General features: G+C 37.6%; 1 protein-coding gene across 7 annotated transcripts in view; it reads left to right on the top strand.

Moving 5' to 3' along the window:
• Positions 1-8,576: 8,576 nt before the first annotated feature.
• NBDY (negative regulator of P-body association) overlaps positions 8,577-24,937 on the top strand; it is a 143,352-nt gene continuing 126,991 nt past the window's right edge. For 5 of the 7 annotated variants that reach the window (XR_015159941.1, XR_015159936.1, XR_015159937.1 and 2 more), the window contains exons 1-2: positions 8,577-8,899; positions 10,751-10,887. Coding sequence is in view for 1 of the 7 variants with exons in the window: in XM_086390155.1 (XP_086246281.1) it covers positions 8,664-8,870 (207 nt within the window). In the remaining 6 variants the exon portion in view is untranslated. Of the gene's footprint in view, positions 8,900-10,750; positions 10,907-12,465; positions 12,567-24,937 lie in introns of those variants that run through there. The other 2 variants (XR_015159939.1, XM_086390155.1) reach the window with 2 other exon arrangements.

The raw sequence follows: 24,937 nt of genomic DNA, 5'->3' as shown, positions 1-24,937 counted from the left end.
TACATCATAATCAAGTGGGATTTGTTCCATGGATGCAAATATGGTTCAACATGCAAAAGTCAGGCAATGTGATATACCACATTATCATACTGAAAAATAAAATTCATATGGTCATCTCAATAGATGCAGAAAAATATTTTGACAAAATTCACTATGTGTTTAAGACAAAAAAAATTTCAACAAAGGGGGTCTACACCTCAACATAATACTTTCATACACAACCAACTCACAGCCAACATCATACTAAATGATAAGAAACTGAAAGCTTTTTATCTAATATCAGGAACAAGACAAGGATGCTCACTCTCACCACTTTTATTCAACATTTTATTGGGAGTACAGGCCCCAGCAAACAGAGAAGAAAACACAACAAAAAGAATCTAAATTTTAAAGAAAATAAGTAAAACCGCCACTATTTGCTGATGACATATAATATACAGAAAATGCTAAAGACTTTACAAAATAGCTAATAGAATAAGTGAATTCTGAATAGTTGTGAGATACAAAATCAGTATGTAGAAATCTGGTGTGTTTCTACTCACTGAAATAAACTAATGGCAAGAGATATTAAGTAAATTCCATTTATACTTTCATTGTAAAGAATAAAATACCTAGAAATAAGTTTAACCAGGGAGGTTTAAGACCTGTACACTGATAATCATAAGGTACTGATGTAAAAAATTGAAAAAAAAAACACAAATAAATGAATTATTCTGTGTTCATGTATTGGAAGCATTAACACTGTTAAAAAGTCCATACTACTCAAGACAATATACAGATTCAATGCAATACTTATCACAGTTCTAATAGCATTTTCACAAAAATAACAAACAGTCTTAATATTTGTCAACAAAGGTCCGTCTAGTCAAGGCTGTGGTTTTTCCAGTGGTCATGTATGGATGTGAGAGTTGGACTGTGAAGAAAGTTGAGCACTGAAGAACTGATGCTTTTGAACTGTGGTGTCAGAGAAGACTCTTGAGAGTCCCTTGGACTGCAAGGAGGTCCAACCAGTCCATTCTAAAGGAGATTAGCCCTGGGTGTTCTTTGGAAGGACTGATGCTAAAGCTGAAACTCCAATACTTTGGCCACCTCAAGCGAAGAGTTGACTCATTGGAAAAGACTAATGCTGGGAGGGATTGGGGGCAGGAGGAGAAGGGGACGACAGAGGATGAGATGGCGGATGGCATCGAAGACTCAATGGATGTGAGTCTGAGTGAACTCCGGGAGTCGGTGATGGACAGGGAGGCCTGGCGTGCTGCAGTTCTTGGGGTCACAAAGAGTCGGACACGACTGACTGAACTGAACTGAATATTTGTTAATACATGACCAAACAATATTCACAAAAACCAAAGTTACCTTGTGAAGGAACAAAGCTGGAGGCATAATAATTCCTGATTTCAAACTATATTACAAAGCTGAGGTAGTCAAAATAGCATGGTATCAACATTAAAACAGACACATAGATCAATAACATGGAATAGAGAGCCCAGAAATAAATCCATGCATATGTAGTGAATTAATTTTTGAGAAAGAAAACAAAATTATACAATAGGGAATGGACACTCTCTTCAATGAATGGTTTTGGGAAACACGTACAAAGAATGAAACTATACAACTTCCTCAAACTATACACTAAAAAAAGCCCTCAAAATTGATTATAGACTTAAATGTAAGACTTAAAACCATAAGAAACTTAGAAGAATACATCAGAGACTCTTGATGAGAAGACTCTTAAGAGTCCCTTGGACAGGAAGGAGATCAAACCAGTCAGTCCTAAAGGAAACCAACCCTGAATATTCACTGGAAGGACTGATGCTGAAGGTGAAGCTCCAATACTTTGGTCACCTGATGCAAAGAGCTGAGTCATTGGAAAAGACCCTGATGCTGGGAAAGAATGAAGGCAAAAAGAGAAGGAGGCAACAGAGGAAGAGATGGTTAGATAGCATCACCAACTCAAATGACATGAATATGAGCAAACTGTGGAAGATAGCGGAGGACAGAAGAGCCCGGCATGCTGCAGTGCATGGGAACAAAAGTGTTGGACACGACTTAGAAACTGAACAACGACAAACTTTGTATAGGGACAGATGGTTACTAGACTTACTGTTGTGACCAATTCTGTGTATGTGTGTGTGTGCTCAGTCGCTCAGTCATGTCTAACTCTTTGCTGCCCCATGGACTGCAAGGTTCCTCTGTCCATGGAATTTTCCAGCCAAGAATACTGGAGTGGGTTGTCATTCCCTACTCCAGGGGATCTTCCTGATCCAGGGATTGAACTGACGTCCCTTGCATCTCCTACATTGGCAGACAGATGCTTTACCACTAGCGCCACTTGGGAAGCCCTGTGATATCATAATGTATGCAAATAAGTCATTATATCATACACCTGAACCTACATTTTAGTAATAAAATAAATAAAAATAAAAATATTTTTACAATATATAAAAGGAAGGAAATTTAAACACATCCTACAACATAGATGAACCTTGAGAACATTATGCTAAGTAAAATAATTCAATAAGACTAATATTTTATTATTTTATTTATATGAATTAATACTATAGTTGTATCTATGTAGACAGAAAATAGAATGGTGGTTGCCAGGGGCTATGGGAAGTAGGGAATGGGAAGTTGTTTAATGGATGTAGCATTTCAGTTTTGCAAGATGAAAAGAGTTCCAGAGATTGGTTGTATAACAATGTGAATGTACTTAATACTACTACTTTTTAAATGGTCAAGATGGCAAACATTACCTCAAATGAAAAATAAAAAAAAATATAGTAAACTTTATGTTATGTGTATTTTTATCATAATAAAAATATAAAAATAAAAAAGGATGAAGTACATTGCATAGCCTCATGAACCTTGGAAATATTGTGCTTGCTGAAAGAATCCAGACATGTAAGACCATATATTGTATGATTCCATTTGTATGAAATGTTCAGAATAGACAAATCAATTGAGACTGATAATAGATTAGTGGTTTCTAATGGCTCTGGTGAGGGAAGATTGGGAGTAACTGTTAATGAGTACATGGTTTCTTTTTGGAGTGATGAAAATGTTCTGGAATTAGTGGTAACAGATGCACAATTTTGTGAACATACATTAAAATACTGAACTGTATATTATTAAAAGGTGAATTCATGGTATATGGGTTAATTTTTAATTTAAAGAATTGGAATAACCAAAGAGTTCATAAACATACACAAATAGAGAATTATTTAAATAAAAAAAATTATGGTAAGTTCATACAATAGGATTGTGTGCAGCTATTAAAAGGACATTTATAAATGAGAACAAAAAACATGTTATATGGAAAAGTCACCAAGCTACATGGTTAAGTTAAAAAGGAAAACTACAAAAATGGTGACTATATGATCACTTTTGTGAAATGAAAAACAATAGCTATGCAAGTAGATACAACTCTCACACATATCTGTGTGTATGTGTATGTTTGTGCAAACATATACAAATTTATAGTCTGCCCCTCTCCCACCTAGTAATTACTGAAATGCAGCTAAAATGACCAACTTCAGATATTTTTACTTTTTTATTTGATCTTTCAGAAGTATTAATTTTTTTCCAGATTTATACTATTTTATCTCTTATACTTTAATGTTTTGAATGTTTAGAGCCTATCTAGGTGGAGAGATAATAGATCTTACTTTCTTTGTATTTCATAGAATTCTAAAAAATTCTTAGTGAAATATTACATCAAAAACCTGAAGTAAAACACACATTAAAAAAAAGATGTCGTCTTCCTCCAAATCATTCTTATTTTTCATTTTATGAGAATGTTATATGAACTCCATGGTTCTTATCCTTAGATTTTAGTTAAAAACAATTAACAGAGAAATCCTTTATATTTGTACAAGGAAGAGAAAAATTCTTGGCCTTAAATGAAAGCTAATTTCCAAAGAAACACAACAAAACAACCAACTTCTCAATTTAAAAAAAATAAATGAAAACAGATTACTACTACCCAGAGGCAGATTCAGTTTTATTCTCTGTTGTCATCCTCTAAGCTCTTGAAATTATGAAAGGAATTCAGATCTATGCTACTCAAATTTGATACAATAGTCCTTCAACTTAATAGTGCCTTCTTCTGGTGCCATGTTTCACATGCAACTACTTGTTTAGTTGCCAGTGGTGTCTGATTCTTTGCCACCCTATGGACTGTAGCCCCTCCAGGCTCCTCTGTCCATAGGATTCTCCAGACAAGAATATTGGAATGGGCTGCCATTTTCTTCTTCAGCAGCTACTTAATCAATGTTAATAAAGAGGGAGAGGGGCTGAACTTGGAAAAGATGTTTGAGAAAAACCATTTTGAAACCTAGAAGTAAAATGTTTTAGTTTTCTATTATAATATAACAAAAATAAACAAAAATCCAGTTGTGAGTATAATGGGGGTTGACAGGGCTGGGGAGAGAGGAAAATGGGAAGTTGTTTGCAGTAGTATTGCAGTGCTAGTTGCTCAGTCATGTCCAGGGATCAAACCCAGGTCTCCTGCACTGCAGGCAGATTCTTTACCATTAGAGTCACCAGGAAGATCCCAGAAAGTTATTTAATGGGCATAAAAAATTCTGGACTTTGGTTGTACAACACTGTGAATATACTTAGCATTACTGCACTGTACACTTAAAATGGTTAAGTTAGTAAATTTTAGGTTATATGCATTATAACACAATTTAAAATAAAAATAAATAAATCCATTTGAAGTATAAATAGTTCAGGTTGATGTCAGCAGCTCTAAATTGAGACTGTTTTCACTTCAAGTCAAATCTTTACCATAAAGCAAATCCATGTGGATTTGATACAATTTTTAATTTCAGTCACTTTACTAAAATAGGCACATGTTTCTCTTAATTTACTGAGAGACAACTTAATTTCCACTTTAACTCTTGAAGTCTTTAATCTTTCAAGATAAAAGATTGTGAAAATGGTATGGTTTTTCCAGTAGTCATGTATGGATGTGAGAGTTGGACTATAAAGCAAGCTGAGCACTGAAGAATTGATGCTTTTGAACCCTGGTGGAGAAAACTCTTGAGAGTCCCTTGGACAGCAAGGAGATCAAGCCAGTCAATCCTAAAGGAAATCAGTCCTGAATATTCATTGGAAGGACTGATGCTGAAGCTGAAACTCCAATACTTTGGCCACCTGTTGCGAAGAAGTGACTCATTGGAAAAGACCCTGATGCTGGGAAAGATTGAAGGCAGAAGGAGAAGCGGACAATAGAGGATAAGGTGGTTTGATGGCATCACTGACTCGATGGACATGAGTTTGAGCAAGCTCGGGGAGTTGGGGATGGACAGGGAAGCCTGGCATGCAGCAGTCCATGGGATCACAGAGAGTCAGACACGACTGAGCAAGTCAACTGAACTACTTCATTTATTTTAGGAAATAGTAAAATAGTGAGATATATATATATATATATATATATATATATATATGCATGCATGCTCAATCACTTCATTCATATTTGAATGCTCAATCACTTCATTCATATTTGAATCTGTGCGACTCCATGGACTGTACTCTGCCAGGTTCCTCTGTCCATCGGACTCTCCAGGCAAGAATACTGGAGAACCTGTCTGCCAATGGAGGAGACCTAGGATACTCCAATTCAATCCCTGGGTCAGAAAGATCCCCTAGAGGAAGGCATGGTTACCTACTCCAGTATTCTTGCCTACAGAATCCCATGGACAGAGGAGCCTGGTAGGGTACAGTCCATGGGGTCACAAAGAGTTGGACATGACTGAAATATACACACACACTCTAGGGTTTGAATTGTACAACTAGGTAGAAGGTTTAACATTCACTGAAGTGAAGACTAGGAAAGGAGCAAGTTTGGAGGATTAGGGATAGACCAACTGTTCTAAAAAAGTATTATCCGACCACCACCACCCTTCCTTGCCACTCTTCCACCCTGCCCAGGGTATATTTGAGAGTACCTGGAGACATTTTTGGCTATCAAACCAGGAGGCAGTTGGGGCAGGGTTGCGGGACATGCTACTGGCCTGGATTGGCATACTGCTAAACATCCTACAATGCACAGGACAGGGTCTCACCACAAAGAATGATCTGGCCTCAAATGTCAATAGTGCCAAGACCAAGAAACCTTGGGTTGGAATCCTCTCTTCTGAATTTGTCCATTATTTCTCAGCCTTTACAACAGGCTTCTCCTCTTCTGACCCTAATTACTCAATAGTCTGTCTTTAGCAGCCCACTTCTCTTTTCTCTACACTTTCTCTTTGGAATATCACCCATAACTTCAACTACCACATCTATATTACTGGCTCCCACAATTTTGTCTAGTCCCAACCGTTCTTCTAGCTCTACAGCATTGTTTCTTTTACATTTTTTCATTAACTTACTGCTACATCTCTTGTCTTTATAAGTAGCATCTGATAGAAAACCACAGGGTCATTTATTTCCCAAACTGAGTATCTAGTTTGTGCAAAGGGCAACACTAGTACTCAGAGTAAGGTAGTGATGGTGATGAGAGGTAATCATGGTAATTGCTTTAAATGCATTATCCTTGTAAAGCAATTATCCATCATTTAGAAAAAAAAAATAATGCATTATCCCTGATTCAGTTCAGTTCAGTTCAGTCACTCAGTCATGTCTGATTCTTTGTGACTTCAAGAACTGCAGCACGCCAGGCCTCCCTGTCAATCACTGACTCCCAGAGTCCACCCAAACCCATGTCCATCGAGTCGGTGATGCCATCCAACCATCTCATCTTCTGTTGTCCCTTTCTCCTGCCCTCAATCTTTCCCAGCATCAGGGTCTTTTCCAATGAGTCAACGCTTCACATAAGGTGGCCAAAGTATTGGAGTTTCAGCTTCAACATCAGTCCTTCCAATGAACATCCAGTACTGATCTCCTTTAGGATGGACTGGTTGGATCTCCTTGCAGTCCAAGGGACTCTCAAGAGTCTTCTCCAACACCACAGTTCAAAAGCATCAATTCTTCGGCGCTCAGCTTTCTTCACAGTCCAACTCTCACATCCATACATGACTACTGGAAAAACCATAGCCTTGACTAGACGGACCTTTGTTGGCAAAGTAATGTCTCTGCTTTTTAATATGCTATCTAGGTTGGCCATAACTTTCCTTCCAAGGAGTAAGCATCTTTTAATTTCATGGCTGCAATCACCATCTGCAGTGATTTTGGAGCCCAGAAAAATCCCTGATTATGACAATAGTTTTACAAGGAAAAAATTGTCATCTCCTGGGAAGGAAAGGTGCAAGTGTTTAATTAACTACTTAAATATAAGAGTGTTTGTAAATAGCAGAGTATTTTAAAAGTCAGTTCTATTTTGGCATTATGGATTGCATTCTCTCCATTAAAAAACACTGGGAACAGAGCTGGAAAAGTGTGTCCATAGTCACAGGGAGGTGGATATGAATGATGAAGGTCTAAGAAGTTCTGCCTGTCTGTTTAGTTGCATCTGACTCTTTGTGAACCCATGGACTGTAGCCCCCAGGCTCCTCTGACCACGGGATTCTCCAGGCAAGAATACTGGAGAGGATAGCCAATCTCTTCTCCTGGAGATCTTCCCAACCCAGGGATCAAACCAGTGTCCCCTGCATTGCAGGCAGATTCTTTATCATATGCGCCACCAGGGAAGCCCTAAGCCATTCTGCTGCTGCTGCTGCTAAGTCGCTTCAGTCGTGTCGGACTCTGTGCGACCCCATAGATGGCAGCCCAGCAGGCTCCCCCGTCCCTGGGATTCTCCAGGGAAGAACACTGGAGTGGGTTGCCATTTCCTTCTCCAATTCATGAAAATGAAAAGTGAAAGTGAAGTCCCTCAGTCGTGTCTGACCCTTATTCTAAGCCGCAGTGTACCTGCTTCGGTTACTTACCTACCATATATCACAGAATATAATACACCAGCCATAGTGGAATGAATCATTATTTTCCTTAACTGTAGAGAAGGAAAAAAAATGACAATGAAAGTATGACATACTGTCAATTGTCAGAGATTTCGTAGATGTTGACATATTTTAAAAAAGATAAGCCTTCAAAGATTTGTAATTTGTTAAAATATGAAGAAAAAACGTGATCTTAGATTCTATGACATACGGTGAATTTGTTTTCCACATTCAATTTCCATGGTCGGTGCCTGTGTGCTATCTGCACTTCAGCCAAGTAAGACGTTTGTATATCGCTTTCTAAAGGGTCGTAGGTAGTTTTATGACTCTGTTGTGCTTCTACAACTAGAACGTAAAGCTTTTAGCTTTTCAATCACCTCTTTGTTCTCCACACAAACACTCCCGCCCCGACACGCAGCGCCTTTCCACAATCTATGCAGATGCTTCCATTTAAGAGTAAACCTGAATTTGTTCTAATCTTAGAATTGCATAGATAGTATAAGACTATCTACAGATTTAGTTACACTGGGGGCGGGGGAGACATTCTATTAAATAAACGCTTCTTTTTTTTTTTTAAGACCCATCCTCGCAGAAACGTTAAAATAGGGTGGGGTAGGGAGCGAGGGCGGAGGCAGAGAGGGGATATACGTCTCAGGATACAGGAAATACGGAAAAAGCGAAACCCAGAGGAAGCTCGGTGCCTGGAAGGGACCCGCCGCCATCTCAGGTCTCTTGGCCTCGCCAGGGCCCACTGGAGAGAGCTGACACCCAGGTCCTATAATCCTTATGGGGGACCAACCTTGTACCTCCGGGAGATCCACGCTCCCACCTGGAAACACGCGGGAAACGAAGCCTCCAAAAAAGCGCTGCCTCCTAGCTCCACGTTGGGATTATCCTGAAGGAACGGCTAACGGAGGTAACACCACTCTCCCTTCCACACCTCCTCCAGCATCACCGGGCCTGAAGTCGCATCCACCTCCTCCGGAGAAGTAGTACAATATACTTCTTCCACTCTAAACCAGGTCAGATTCTTTCTCATTTGGGACAACCAGGCTCTCTCAAACTTAATTATGCATTTCCGCAGATCTCCTTCTCCCTTTCCCTATTCTTTTCACGATTTCAAAGTTAAAAAAAAAAAAAAAATGTAGGCATTAAATAGCTCTTTCACAAAATATGTGGGGGTGAGTTTATAGATATTTAATAACGTTAAGTAATTATTTTTAAATATATATTTTCAGTAGACGTATCTGTTGATTTGCTTTAAAGTCAGTTGGACCCAGATGAGGGGTACAAATGTTAATGACTTGATAATTGTTAAAGCTGAGTGATATATACATGGGGATTCATTAAACTATTCTTGCTACTTTTGTGTATATTTGAAGCTTTTCCGTTCAAAAAATGCCTGATTCAAGATCAATAACATCATTGTATTTAAGGCCTAATTCCTATAGCCATAGCTTTGTGCTAACAGAGTATTTTAAAGCGAACCTTCAGAGTTGTATAACAGGAGAATTTAATGATTTAAAAAATATAGTATGGTAAATAAAACCCAAGTACCATAATATTTGCTTGCTCAAGGTATTCAGGAAGCTTGGGGGACCGACCTTGAGCCATCAAAGAGGAAGGGGTAACTTTGGGTGGGCCTTAAAGGATGAGTGACATCTGCCTTGTGGAGGGGGCGGGAATGCTTTACTGGCCTAGCTTTCCCAGAACAAAAGCCCCAAGCAGGTTTGTGCTAGGAAAAGCTTGTCTATAATTCTGAATGTATGAGAAAAACTAGGAGGTGAGATAGTGTTGCAAGGGTTGAATATTTATGGTAAGGAGTATGCAGTTTAATCCAGAAACAGTGGAAACCATTGAAGATTTTCAAGGAAATTATATATTTTAGGAGTCCAGTTTTTCTATCAGGAAAACAATCAATTTAGATGAGCTTACAGAATGTAAAAACTAAGGTCTGACTCAAAACTCATAGATTCTTGTACTCCAAATGAGACATGGCATACTTTCTTCATTTATGCAATAAACCTTTAAGGAACTGTTGCAATGGACTAAGCATTATGCTGGGAACTGTAGGGGTTAGATAACTAAAGCACATAGGAAAGTGAAGTGAAGCCACCCAGTCGTGTCCGAGTCTTTGCGACCCCATGGACTGTAGCCTACCAGTCTCCTCTGTCCAGGGGATTTTCCAGGCAAAAATACTGGAGTGAGTTGCCATTCCCTTCTTCAGGAGATCTCCCCGACCCAGGGGTTGAACCCGGGTCTCCCGCACTGTAGGCAGACGCTTTACCATCTGAGCCACCAGGGAAGTCACGTAGGAGGGAAACAGATATTGAATGAATAGGTCAGTGATTGATGGGATTACAGTGGCAATTTAAGGAAGTTCTGGACTTGGGGCTTGGTGGTAGTGCATAGTAAAAGAATGAGCTCTTTTGTGCTTGAAAGCTTCACTCTCAGTCCTTCCTTACTGCCTGATTTCCCTCAACTTTACCTCTCTGTTCAAAGGGGTAGAGTTGGGGTAAAGGGAAACCATAGGAATAGGAGTGCTTAAACAGAAAACAAAGGCGGTTGTATAGGGCAAAAAATGCAAGAAATATATAATTTCCTCCAGTGATTCAAATCATTGAAATTATAATAACAAACATTTACTGAACATCTTATATGCCAGACACTGTTCTACAAAACTTCCCAGCGCCTATGCTCTTAATTGCTGTGCAATAGATCCCTTCTAATTCTGTCTGTATAACTTTTTCAGGAATACATAACTGAAATAGCTGAAACGGGGGTATGGTAGAACATAAGAACTTGAGGAGGTCATGGGAAAGAGAGGAACAGTAAAAGAAGAAATGATTTAACCTTATTTTATTATTTTTCAGTCTATGAGGGATTGCAGTATGACTCCATTTCCTTGGTGTATTCATAAAATAGTTCACTCAGTGAAGACAATGAAGATTACTGACATTGCCACCCTGCTTTTTCTGATGTCCTGCACCAGGAAGTTGTGATTTTTAAGGTAATCTCTTTACTAAAAACTTATTAAAGAAGGAAGAGGAATAAGAGTTGATTATAACACATTAAAATAGTTAGCCAAAGGGCTAGCACCAATGATAAATTGAAACCATTTTCTGCATTATATGAAACCATATATACCATATAATAATAATGCTATCTATAAGCTGTCTTGTTATATTCACTCCTAATTACCTTATAGTTTCTGGTATCGTGGTGAAATGTATCTTTTAAACCACATTTTCAGATTATTGTTGGTAAATGGGAATGTGATTGATATTGTAACATACTGATTTTATATGCTGTGAACTTTCTGATTTATATTTGTTCTAATATTTGTAGATTCTTTGTATTGTCTGTTAATTAAGTATATTGTAAATGATGGAAATTTCTTCCTTTCCAATATTTATTTTTTAATTAGTCTTACTGTGTTAGCTAGGATCTTTGGTATAACGAAATATAGTAGCAGTGATAGAGGATTCTTTTGCTCCTGAATTTACAAGGGAATTTTCATAAATGTTTCACCATTTTTAGTATTTTCTTTGTCAGGTTATGTAAGTTCCTTTATATTCTTCGTTTGCTAAGAGCTTTTATTATGGATGAGTATGGAGCTTCTCCAAATACTGATCACATGGAGTTTTTTCCTCCATTAACATGACACTGAGACCATGTGATAAATTACAGTATTCAATTTTCTAATATATTTCTTGCTTCTGGTTTCATCAGGCCTTACCACTGAATATTGTCTCTTATTTTAATAATTTTTCCTTTTATTCTCTTTTTGTTTGCTCTTTTTCTAATTTATTTGGACCATTAGCTCAGTAATTTTAAATCTTCTTTCCTAAAATAATTTATAACCATAAGTTTTCTACTATGTACTACTTTAGAAGAATTTCATAGGTTTTTATATGGAGTATTTTTATTATTATTCAATTATTATTTTACAATTGCTCTTAAGATTTATTTTTTGACTCATGAGTTATTCGGGTATTTTAAATTTACAAACATGGATTTTTTTTTAGAAATCATACTGTGAAATCATTAATCCAATTACAGTTAAACATTTTATTTTCTATTTTAAAATATTTAATGTTTTTTATTCTGTAACAAAAAGCAAAATTATACACTGGCTCCTCATCTCAATAGATTTCAGCAATATAAAACTTTCATTAAATACATAAGAAAACTGTGCTTATGCTGTTCAATGATGGAGTTATTGCTGATATTTATACTTGTGGTTTTAAATCTTTTATTTTGATCTAATTCTACACCTAAAGAAAAATTGTGAGAATATTACAAAGAACTCCCATACACTCTTTATCCAGGTTCACCAATTACCATTTTGCCATGTTGGCTTTATAATTCTCTATTTCTGTTTCTTCCTCTCATTCCCCTTTTCTCTTTCCCTTTACTGTTGTCTACCTCTCCCGCCCCTTAGCCTGTCTTCTACCTCCTCCTCTTCCTGTTTCCTTCTCTCTCTTTGAGCTGTTTAAGAGTAACTTGAAGACTCCAAGTGCTTTTACTTGTAAATACTTCAGTGTATATTTTCTCAGAATAATACCTTTTTCTTATATAACCTCAGTTGCTGCTGCTGCTGCTGCTAAGTCACTTCAGTCGTGTCCGACTCTGTGCGACCCCATAGATGGCAGCCCACCAGGCTCCCCCGTTCCTGGGATTGTCCAGGCAAGAATACTGGAGTGGGTTGCCATTTCCTCCTCCAATGCATGAAAGTGAAAAGAGAAAGTGAAGTCGCTCAGTTGTGTATGACTTGTAGCGACCCCATGGACTGCAGCCTATCAGGCTCCTCTGTCCATGGGATTTTCCAGGCAAGAGTACTGGAGTGGGGTGCCATTGCCTTCTCCCACATAACCTCAGTACCTGTTTCAAAATAGAAGTTGGACCTTCTTCCAATTTTTGTTTCATAAACCTTTATTGTCAAGATTATCCACTCATATTCATTGAAAAAGGGATGACTTTGGGAGAACATATATTTTAAATGGACAGTGTAAGCTCTATTACAGTTCTTTTTCTCCTAGCTTTATTGAAATATATTTGACATATAACAGTGTAAGTTTAAAGTGTACAGTACAGTGTGATGATTTGCTAAATGTATATATTACAAAATGATTACCCACAATAATATTAGGTAAGACATCAGTCATATAATTAATATTTTTTTGTGTGATGAGAACTTGTAAGATCTACTGTCCTAGCAACTTTTAAGTATACAATACAGAATTGTTAACTATACTCACTATACTATAGTATTAACTATACTATCACTGTAGTTATGTAACTATATATTGATAGTGTAACTATAGTGTTATAGTATAATGTACATCATGCTGTAGATTAGTGCCTCAGAATTTATTCCTGTTACAACTGAAAGTTTATATCCTTTGACCACCTTTATACATTTCTCCTACCTTCCCTTCCCTGGAAACCACCAATTTACTTTCTGTTTCTATGAGTTCAGTTTTTTTTTAGATTCCATGTATAAGTAAGAGCATTCAGTATTTATCTTTTTCTGTCTGACTTAACCTCACTTAGCCTGATATCCTCAAGGTTTATCCACTGTGTCATAAGTCCCTTCTTTTTATAGCTGAGTAGTTCCAGTGTAATGTGTGTGTGTGTATCACATTTTCTTTGTCCATTAATCTCTCAGTGACACTTAGATTGTTTCCACATCTTGCTTATTGTAAAGAATGATGCAGCAAAATTGGGATTGCAAGTATCTTGTGATTGTGATTTCATTTCCTCAGAAGTGGAATTGCTGGATTATATGCTAGTTCTATTTTTAATTCTTTGAAGAACCTCCATACTGCTTTCCATAGTAGATATTTCACTTCACATTCCCATCAAGGAATATGCAAGGGTTCACTTCTCTCTATATCATCACAGGCATTTTTTATCTCCTGTCTTTGTTAATAGCCATTCTAAAAAGTGTGAGGTATCTCATTGTGGCTTTGATTTCCTTTTCCTTGATGATTAATGATGTTTAGTACCTTTTCATGTACCTGTTGGCAATCTGTATGTCTTTGGGAAAATATCTATTTAGGTCTTTTGCACCTTTTTGAATTAGATTATTTGTTTTTCTGATATTGAGTTGTATGAGTCCCTTATATATTTTGGATATTAATTTTTTATCAGATATGTGTTTTAAAATGTTTTTTCCCCATTCCAAATATTGTTTTTTCGTATTGATCATTTCTTTTGCTGTGCAGAAGCTTTTTTGTTTGATGTAGTACCGTTTGTTTATTTTTTGCTTTTGTTGCTTATGTTTTGGGTGTAATATCCATAAAAACATTGCAAAGACAAATGTCAAGAAGATTTTCCCCGTTTGCTTCTAGGAATTTTAAGTCTTTAATCTATTTTGAATTAATCTTTGCCAGTGGTGTAAGATTGGGCTCCAGTTTTATTCTTTTTCATGTGAATATTCAGTTTTCTCAGCATTATTTATGAAATAGACTATCTTTTCTCCATTAAGTACTCTTGAATCCCTTGTCAAACATTAGTTGACTGTATATACAATGTTTTATTCTGGGCTCTCAATTCTGTTCCAAGGTCTATGTGTCTGTTTTTATGTCAGCACCATGCTCTTTTGATTAGTATAGCTTTGTAGTATATCATAAATTAGTGTTCCAATATTATTATCTAGACCATATTGCACTTTGACCAGTTTGTTCCAATAATGTGTTTTATAGCTATTTTGGGCTTCCCTGGTGGCTCAGATGGTAAAGCATCTGCCTGCAATGCGGGAGACTCGGGTTCAATTCCTGGGTTGGGAAGATCCCCTGGAGAAGGAAATAGCAATTCATTCCAGCAATCTTGCCTGGAAAGTCCCATGGATGGAGGAGCCTGATAGGCTACAGTACATGGGGTCGCAAAGAGTTGGACACGACTGAGTGATTCCACTTTCCACTTTATAGCTATTTTATTTTCTTGATCAAAGTTTCAATCGAGGATGATGTGCTGCATTTAGTTTCCATGTTTTTTCAGTTTTCTTTAACCTGGAACAGTTCGACCTTTCTTTGTCTCTGATGACAATGACAGTTTAAAGATTTCTGGACAATTGTAGACAGTTGTTTTATAGGTTGTTCCTAAACTTAAATCTGTGTGCCCATTCCTCATTATTGTATTTAGATTATGGAATTTGGCAGGAATGTCAGAGAAGTAATGTATTATTCTCAGGGCAGCATATAAGTGGCACATAATGCTGATTTGACCCCTTAGAAGAAATGTTAACCTCGATTACTTGGTTAAGATGATGTTTACTAGATTAATCCACTCTAAGTTTCCATTTTCTGCTTTATACTTAATAAATTTGCTTGGGGTACTTTGAAACTGTGTAGGTATCCTATTTCTCCTCAAACTAAAATCCTCTGGCTTTAATATCCATTGATAATTCTTGACTGAATCAGTTATTACCCTGTTGCTGCTGCTGCTAAGTCACTTCAGTCATGTCCGACTCTGTGCGACCCCATAGATGACAGCCCACCTGGCTCCTCTGTCCCTGGGATTCTCCAGGCAAGAATACTGGAGTGGGTTGCCATTTCCTTCTCTAGTGCATGAAAGTGAAAAGTGAAAGTGAAGTCACTCAGTCGTGTCCAACTCTTTGTGACCCAATGGACTGCAGCCTACCAGGGTCCTCTGCCCGTGGGATTTTCCAAGCAAGAGTATTGGAGTGGGTTGCCATTGCCTTTCTGAGTTATTACCCTAATGGCTGCAAAATGGTCATTTTCTTTCTTTCTGGCTGCACTGGGTCTTTGTTGCTTTTGAATGAGCTTTCTCTAGTTGCCATGAGCGGTGGCTACTCTTCATTGCAGCGCCTGGGCTTCTCACTGCCATGGCTTCTCTTGTTGCAGAGCATAGGCTCTAGGCTCACGGGCTTCAGTAGTTGTGGCACACAGGCTCAGTAGTTGTAGCTCTTGGGCCCTAGAGCTCATGGGCTTCAGTAGTTGCAGCACATGGGCTCAGTAGTTGAAGCTTGTGGGCTTTAGAGCATGGGCTCAGTGGTTGTGCTGCACGGGCTTACTTGCTTTGTGGCATGTGGAATCTTCCTGGGCTAGGAATCTAACCTGTGTCCCCTGCATTGGCAGGTGGATTCTTACCCACTGGGGCATTGGGGAGATCCTGAAATGATCATTTTCAAATGTCATCTTTTCACTACATTTATTACTTTGTATTCTGCTTCAAGGAAGAGGTTTTTTCCTCCTCCTTTTATTTATTTATTTGCTTATTTTGGTTTTGACACATAGATTTTTATTTTATTTCATGAGTATGCTATTGCTATCATTATTTATTTTAATGCTCAAATTGTCCCAGTGGCAACCTATTCAAGCTGGATTCTCTGTCCATTTGACATATTCCCATGATTTTTTGATACATACTTGACTTCAGCCATTTCCTTACTTTTTTAACCTTTATGCTTGTTTTGTATTCCCTGCTTCATTGCTAATTTCTCTATGCATCTCTGGTACATTTTGTGGGAGATGGTATTTGGAAACCAAGATGTGGGTACATGGATATATTTTGAAAAAAACTTTAAACATTTTAAAGATTACTTTCCAGTTACAGTTATTACAAAATATTGGCTATATTTGCCATGTTGTATGATACATCCTTGAGCCAATCTTATACCCAATAATTTGTACCTCCCCCTTCTCCCTATTGGTAACCACTAGTTTGTTTTCTATATTTGTGAGTCTATTCTTTTTTTGTTACGTCTGTGTGCTAAGTCACTCAGTCACTCAGTTGTTCCAGCTCTTTGCAAACCTATGGACTATAGCCCACCAAGTTCCACTGTCCATGGGATTTTCCAGGCAAGAATACTGGAGAGGGTTGCCATGCCCTCCTCCAGAGGATCTTCCTGACCTAGGGATTGAACCTGCTTCTCCTGCATTGGCAGGTGGATTCTTTGCTACTAGTGCCACTTGAGAAGCCCCTTTTTTGTTATATTCACTAGTTTTTTTTTTTTTTTTATTCTACATATAAGCGATACCATACAGTATTTGTTTTTCTCTGTCTGACTTATTTCACTTAGCATAATACCCTCAATGTCCATTCGTGTTGCAGTAGATGGCAAAATTTTAGTCTTTTTTATGGCCGAGAAGTAGTCCATTGTGGGCTTCCCTGGTGGCTGAGTAAAGAATCTGCCTGCCAATGCAGGAGATATTGGTTTGATCCCTGGCTTGTGAAGATCCCCTGAAGAAGGAAATGGCAACCCACTCCAGTATTCTTGCCTGGGAAATCTGGACAGAGAAGCTTGGTAGGCTACAGTCCATGGGGTTGCAAAAGAGTGGAACAGGACTTAGAGTCTAAACAACAGCAACAATGGTAGTTCTATTTTTAGTTTTTTGAGAAACTTTCAGACTGTTTTCCACAGTGTCTGTGCCAATTTCTGTTCCCACCAACAGTGTACAAGGGTCCCTTTTCTTCACATTTTCTCCAACATTTTTTATTTTTTGTTTCTTTTTGATAATAGCCCTTCTGGCAGGTATGAGGTGATATCTTATTGTGGTTTTGATTTCCATTTCCCTGATGGTTAGCAATGCTGAACATGTTTTCCTGTGCCTGTTGGCCATCTGCATTTCCTCTTTGGAAAAATGTCTGTCTTACTCTTCCTATTTTTTAGTTGGGCTGTTTTTATGATGTTAAATTGTATAAGCTGTTTATATATGTTGGATATTAATCCCTTATTGGTCATATCATTTGCAAATATTTTCTCCTATTCAGTAGCTTGTCTTTTCATTTTATTGATGGTATCCTTGGCTGTTCAAAAACTTTTAAATTTGATTAGGTCCTATTTGTTCATGTTTGCTTTTGTTTCCTTTAAGAGACAGATTAAAAAAAAAATGTTGCACAATTTATGTCAGAGTGTTTTGCCTGAGTCTTTCTCTAGGAGTTTTGTAGTATCCAGTCTTATATTTAGGTCTTTAATCCATTTTGAGTTTATTTTTGTATATGGTATTAGAGGATGTTGTGATTTGATTCTTTTACATGTAGCTGTCCAGATTTCCCAGCACCATTTATTGAAGAGACTGTCTTTTCTCCACTGTGTATTCTTGCCTCCTTTGTCATTGATTAATGACTGTGACTGTGTGGGTTTGTTTTGGGGTTTTCTGTCTTGTTCCATTCATCTATACATATGTTTTTGTGTTACACATAGTTTTGATTACTGTAGCTTTGTAATGTAATCTGAAGTCAAGGAGCATGTTCTTCTCTGTTCTTCTTTCTCAGGATCATTTTGGCTATTTGGGACCTTTTGTGTTTCCATACAGATTTTAAGATTTTTTTGTTCTAGTTTTGTGGAAAATGCCATTGATATTTTGACAGGGAAATGCATTGAATCTGTAGACTGCCTTGGGTAGTATAATCATTTTAATAATACTTATTTTTTCAATCCAAGAGCATAGTATATCTTTCCATCTATTTGTCTTCAGTTTCATCAGTGTCATAGTTTTCAGAGTACAGGTCTTTCACCTCCATAGGTGGGTTTATTCTAGGTATTTTATTCTTTTTGATGCAATAGTGAATGTGATTGTTTCCTTAATTTCTGATAGTTCATTATAGTGTATAGAAATGCAACAGATTTCTATATATTTATTTTGTATCCTGCAACTTTACTGACAATTGATGAGCTCTAGTAGTTTACTGGTGGCATCTTCAGGATTTTCTACATATAGTATCATGTTATCTGCAAACAGGGATAGCTTTATTTCTTCCTTTAGAGCACATGGATATTTTTTAGCTTAGCATTTTGTTACTCTTTTCCATTTAATTGCACTTAATACAGACAACATGGTTTACATGATACTGATTATTTAGTATATGTTGAGATATGCTTCATGTTTTAAAGAGCAAGATCAATTTGTGATGCACGTGTGCTTGAAAATATTTTGTATATTCCAATTGTTTCATATAGTATTCTGTAAATGTCTGTTAAACTTATTGATTGTATTGTGTGTCTTCTATATCACTATTAATTCTGTTTATTACATCTATCAATTATTGAAACCAATTTAAAATCTTCCACTGTAGTTGTATAAATTCTTGTAGTTTGTATATATTCAAGGATTTATTATTATGTGCATACAAATCTAAAATAGATATACCTTTTTATCATTTTTAGTGACTCACTTGAATTTAAAGTCTATTTTGTCTGATAGACTTCTTTTTGGGTGATATTTCTTTTTTCCATTCTTTTACTTAATTCTTTTTTTTCCCTTTCTTTTATTTTTCAGCAAATGTTCTGCCAAAAAATTGAATACACTGGTTTATTTCTGAATTTACCGTCAGGATTTATAATTAGAATTAAGGATAAGCTTTATAGCTTCAAACATTGTTTTCTTCACAATTTTTAAAAAATTTTATAAAATTCCAACTCTTCAGGAATGCCAAAAGACATCATTCATGTAGATACATCATTTGTTTTTCTACATATGTTTTTCTTTCTCTTTTTGTGTGTGTATACACATACACACACACACACACACACACATATATATACACTTTTTTGCTAAACCATTTGGAAGTAACTTGCAGATATCATGACACTTAAGCCTTAAACACATCAAAGAGTATCTCTTAATAACAAGGCATAGCATTCAGAAAAATTCAACTTTGATACAATTATATAGTATACCATTGATGTCAAAGTTCCCCAACTGTCATAACAATGTCCTTTATATCTTTTTATTTGTTTTGATCCAGGATCCAGTCAAAAATCATGCACTGTATTTAGCTGTCACGCCCCTTTAGTCTTTTAAAATCTAGAATAGCACCTTCTCATTCTTTTCTTTCTGGAGAAGGAAATGGCAACCCACTCCAGTATTCTTGCCTGGACAAGCCCATGGACAGAGGAGCTTGGTGGGCTACAGTCCATGGGGTTTCAAAGAGTCAGACACAACTGAACGACTAAGACAGACAATTTTTTTTCTTTATATTTTTCATACCATTGGCAGTTTTGACAAGTCCAGGCAGTTGTCCTGCATTCATCCCACAATCTGAACGTGTCTGCTTTACCAAGATTAATTTGAACATTTTTAGTAAGAAGACTACATAGGTGATGCTGTGTCCTTGCTATTGCATCACATCAGGAGACACAAAATGCCATTTTGTCCCATTCATTATTGATGATGCTAAGTTAGTTGATTTTGTTCAAACCACACACCCTACTTTCCTTAAGCAACCATAAACTATCTTCTACACCAGTATTCTATAGATTAGTAAACATAAATACCAATGATTTCTAAAAACATGTGCTTTCTCAAAGAGAATATCTCAGGGTGGCATCAAACTCTGTTTAGTAATTGATACCTCAGTATCTTATTTTATTTGGGAATGACCTAGCTATTCAATAAACTGCCATCGCTTAATTTAGAACAACTCTAAATATCAAATAAATTTTCAAATACCTAGAGATTATATTTGAAAAAAAATTTTATTGGAGTACAGTTGATTTAAAATATTGTATTATTTATTGGAGTTGGTGATGGACAGGGTGGCCTGGCGTGCTACAGTTCATGGGGTCGCAAAGAGTCGGACATGACTGAGCGACTGAACTGAACTGATTAGTTTATGTATACCAAGGTGAATGAGTTACACATACACATATATCCTCTCTTTTATAGATTTTTTTCCATTTAGATCATTACAGAATACCCTGTGCTATACAGTACATGTTTGCTGGTTATTTGTTTTATATATGGAGAAGGCAATGACACCCCACTCCAGTACTCTTGCTTGGAAAATCCCATGGACGGAGAAGTCTGGTAGACTGCAGTCCATGGGGTCGCTAAGAGTCAGACATGACTGAGCGACTTCCCTTTCACTTTTCACTTTCATGCACTGGAGAAGGAAATGGCAATCCACTCCAGTGTTCTTGCCTGGAGAATCTCAGGGATGGGGGAGCCTGGTGGGCTGCTGTCTATGGGGTTGCACAGAGTCGGACACGACTGAAGTGACTTAGTAGTAGTAGTAGTAGTATATCAAATGATTCATAAAGCACAGATATTAATAGAGTTTCCTGAGGAACCTCAAACACCAAGAAACATGAAGAAATCTAACAAATATTTTATCCCTGTTATGAGCCTAAAAATAAAACTGTCCCAGTTTTAAATGGGTATGCATAAAAATTCTAAAATGGTGATGATTAGGGAATACCAGACCACCTTACTTGCCTCCTGAGAAACCTGTATGTGTGTATGTGTTGATCCCAATCTCCCAATTTAACCCTCCCCCCATAGATTACACAAATAAGCAATATCCTATGATATCTTTCTATGTCTGACTTACTCTAGGTTCATCCATGTTGCTACAGATTACATATTTACAAAACAGAAATAGAGTCTCATGTGCAGAAAACACACAGTTTGTTGTGATCCACATAGTCAAAGGCTTTAGCATAGTCAATAAAGAAGCAGCAGATATTTTTCAGGAACTCTCTTGCTTTTTCCATGAGTGAGTATTATTCCATTGTACATATGTACCACATCTTCTTTATCCATTCCACTGTTAATGGACATTTAGGTTGCTTCCACATCTTGGCTACTGTAAATAGTGCTACAGTGAACACTGGATAGCATGTGTCATTTTGAATTATGGTTTTCTCTAGATATATGCCTAGAAGTAGGATAACTGGATCATATGATAGTTCTGTTTTTAGTTTTGTAAGGAAATTTCATACTGATATCCATACTGGCAGTACCTATTTACATTCCCACCAACAGTGTAGGAGAGTTCCCTTTTTTCCACACCCTTGAAACCGTGCACCTCAGACTGGGACTTGAACCCATGTGCTGGGACTTGAACCTGCCCAACAAATTCTGTTAAGGCAGCCGAATTGAGGAAAAGCATCAGATAAGATCAGCCTCTTACCTAACTACCCAGCACAGACCACACAGTCTCCTACAATGAAGCAACCTTGGTATCTGGATGAACTGAAGTTCAGGGTCTTTTTTTTCTCAGTGCAGAACAAATTCAGCAAGAGGCAAACTGATAGGCATGAAGTAGGTTTATTAATACAGAAGGTTTGGGAGAGATGCAAGCTGACAGATGAGCATCCTCTGTCCTGAGGATTGTGTGGGCTGCAATTTTATAATCAAAGGAAAGTGGGGAAGAGAAAGACTGCCTTTGAGTAGACCTGAGAATAATATCACTAGCTTCTCTGTTGTAACAGGCAGAAGAGTGTCTGACCCTGTGAGATCAAACAGTTCACTAACTCAGTCGTGTCTGAGTCTGTAACTATGTGGACTGCAGCACACCATTCTTCCCTGTCCACCAAATCTTGGAGCTTGCTCAAACTCATGTCCATCAAGTCAATGATGCCATCCAACCATCTCATCCTCTGTCATCCCCTTCTCCTGCATTCAGTTTTTCACAACAGCAGGGTCTTTCCTAATGGGTTAGTTCTTCACATCAGGTGGCCAAAGTATTGGAGGTTCAGCTTTAGCATCAGTCCTTGCAATGAATATTCAGGACTGATTTCCTTTAGGACTGACTGGTTGGATCTCCTTGCAGTCGAAGGGACTCCCAAGACTCTTCTCCAAAACCAAAGCATCAATTCTTCAGCGCTTAGCTTTCTTTATGGTCCAAATCTCACATCCATACATGACTACTGGAAGAACCATAGCTTTGACTATACAGACCTTTGTTGGTAAAGTGATGTATCTGTTTTTTACTATGCTGCCTAGGTTTGTCATAGCTTTTCAACCAGGGAGCAAGCGTCTTTAAATTTCATGGATGCAGTCACCATCTGCAGTGATTTTGGAGCACAAGAAAATAAATTTTGTCACTGTTTTCATTGTTTACCCATCTATTTGCCATGAAGTAATGGCACTGGATGGCATTATCTTAGTTTTTTGAATGTTGAATTTTATGCCAGCTTTTTCACTCTCCTCTTTCACCTTCATCAAGAGGCTCTTAAGTTCCTCTTCACTTTCTGCCATAAGGGTAGTGTCATCTGCATATCTGAGGTAATTGCTATTTCTCCTGGTAATCTTGATTCCAGCTTGTGCTTCATCCAGTCTAGCATTTCTTATGATGTACTCTGCATATAAATTAAATCAGCAAGGTGACAATAATTCATAGCCTTGACATATTCCTTTCTCAATTTGGAACCAGTCTGTTGTTCCATATCCAGTTCTAACTGTTGCTTCTTGACCCACATACAGGTTTCTCAGGAGGCAAGTAAGGTGGTCTGGTATTCCCATCTTTTGAAGAATTTTCCACAGTTTGTTGTGATCCACATAGTCAAAGGCTTTAGCATAGTCAATAAAGAAGAAGTAGATGTTTTTCAGAAACTCTGTTGTTTTTTCGATGATTCAGTGGGTGTTGGCAATTTGATCTCTGGTTTCTCTGCATTTTCCAAATCCAGCTTGAACATCTAGAAGTTCTTGGTTCACATACTGTTAAAGGCTAGCTTGGGGAATTTTGAGCACTACTTTACTAGCATGCATGGTGAGTGGGATTGTGCAGTAGTTTGAACATTCTTTGGCATTGCCTTTCTTTGGGATTTGAATGAAAGCTGATCTTTTCCACTCCTGTGGCCACTGCTGAGTTTTTAAAATCTCCTAGTATGTTGAGTGCAGCACTTTAACAGCATCATCTTTTAGGATTTGAAATAGCTCAGCTGGAATTCCATCACCTCCACTAGCTTTGTTCATAGTGATGCTTCCTGAGGCTCACTTGACTTCACAATCCAGGATGTCTGGCTCTAGGTGAGTGATCACGCCATCGTGGTTATCTGGGTCATGACGATCTATTTTGTGTACTTCTTCTGTGTATTCTTGCCACCTCTTCTTAATATCTTCTGCTTCTGTTAGGTCCATATCATTTCTGTTCTTTATTGTACCCATCTTTGCATGAAATGTTCCCTTGGTATCTCTAATTTTCCTGAAGAGAACTCTTGTCTTTCCCATTCTATTCTTTTCCTCTATTTCTTTGCATTGATAACTTAGGAAGACTTTCTTATCTCTTCTTGCTATTCTTTGCAACTCTGCATTCAGATGGGTATATCAAACTAGGATTATCTTAATGCTGATTCAAATCAGAAGAAGGAGGTCAACATTTTTCTGTCACCTAATGGACTGGGGCATATTTCATAATTTTATTTATGGTTTTATACATAACAAAGCCTGCTTCATTCCATGACATTCCAATAGCTTTCCTGATCCATCATTAACTTACAGTGGTCTTCCAAAGTTTCCTAGGTTTCCCTCTCTATCTATAATCCCCTACTGGGACCTGTATAACTATCTGGTTCTTGTTACTGAGTCCACACTCATTGTGCTCACTGCACAACAGGCCAGTGAATCCTAGAGATGAGGTGTTGAGGCCAGGATTATGACTTTATTTGGAAAGCCAGCTGACCAAGAAGATGGCAGACTAATGTCTCAAATTAAGCATCTTTTTGGGGTCTGGATGCCAGGTTCATTTATAGAGTCAGAAAGAGAAAGAGAGAGAAAAGCAATGAGGAACTAAAGTCAAAAGGCAGAATAGAGAAGGAGAGGCAGTGAGAAGTGAAGTAAAAAGGGTCTTCAGTCTTGCAAAACATCTCCAAGAGCAGCCTCTGGAAAAAATGTGTTCAGTTCAGTTCACTTGCTCAGTTGTGTCCCACTCTTTGTGACCACATGGCCTGCAACATGCCAGGTTTTCCTGTCCATCACCAACTCCCAGAGCTTGCTCAGACTCCTGTCCATCAAATCGGTGATGCCATCCAACCATCTCATCCTCTGTTATCCCCTTCTCCTGCCTTCAATCTTTCCCAGCATGAGGGTCTTTGTCAATGAGTCAGTTCTTCGTATCAGGTGGTCAAAGTATTGGAGTTCCAGCTTCAGTATCAGGATGTGTTAACGGTCGGCAGGGTCTGATTATCTCTCTATGAGCTGAACAAAGGCACATTAATTTACATTCAGGCAGTGGTATACTCAATATGCTAGCAAATTTTCAAAATTCACCATTGGCCACAGGACTTGAAAAGGTCAGTTTTAATTCCAATCCTAAAGAAAGACAATGTGAAGAATGTTCAAACTACCATACAATTGCACTCATTT

This window comes from Bos grunniens, chromosome X (assembly GCF_055505025.1).
Source record: "Bos grunniens cultivar Pamir isolate PY7600 chromosome X, Bosgru_T2T1.0, whole genome shotgun sequence".
Classification (NCBI taxonomy): Eukaryota; Metazoa; Chordata; class Mammalia; order Artiodactyla; family Bovidae; genus Bos; species Bos grunniens.
Note: the sequence above shows the minus strand (reverse complement) of the source record. Positions and strands in the feature narration are given on the sequence as shown.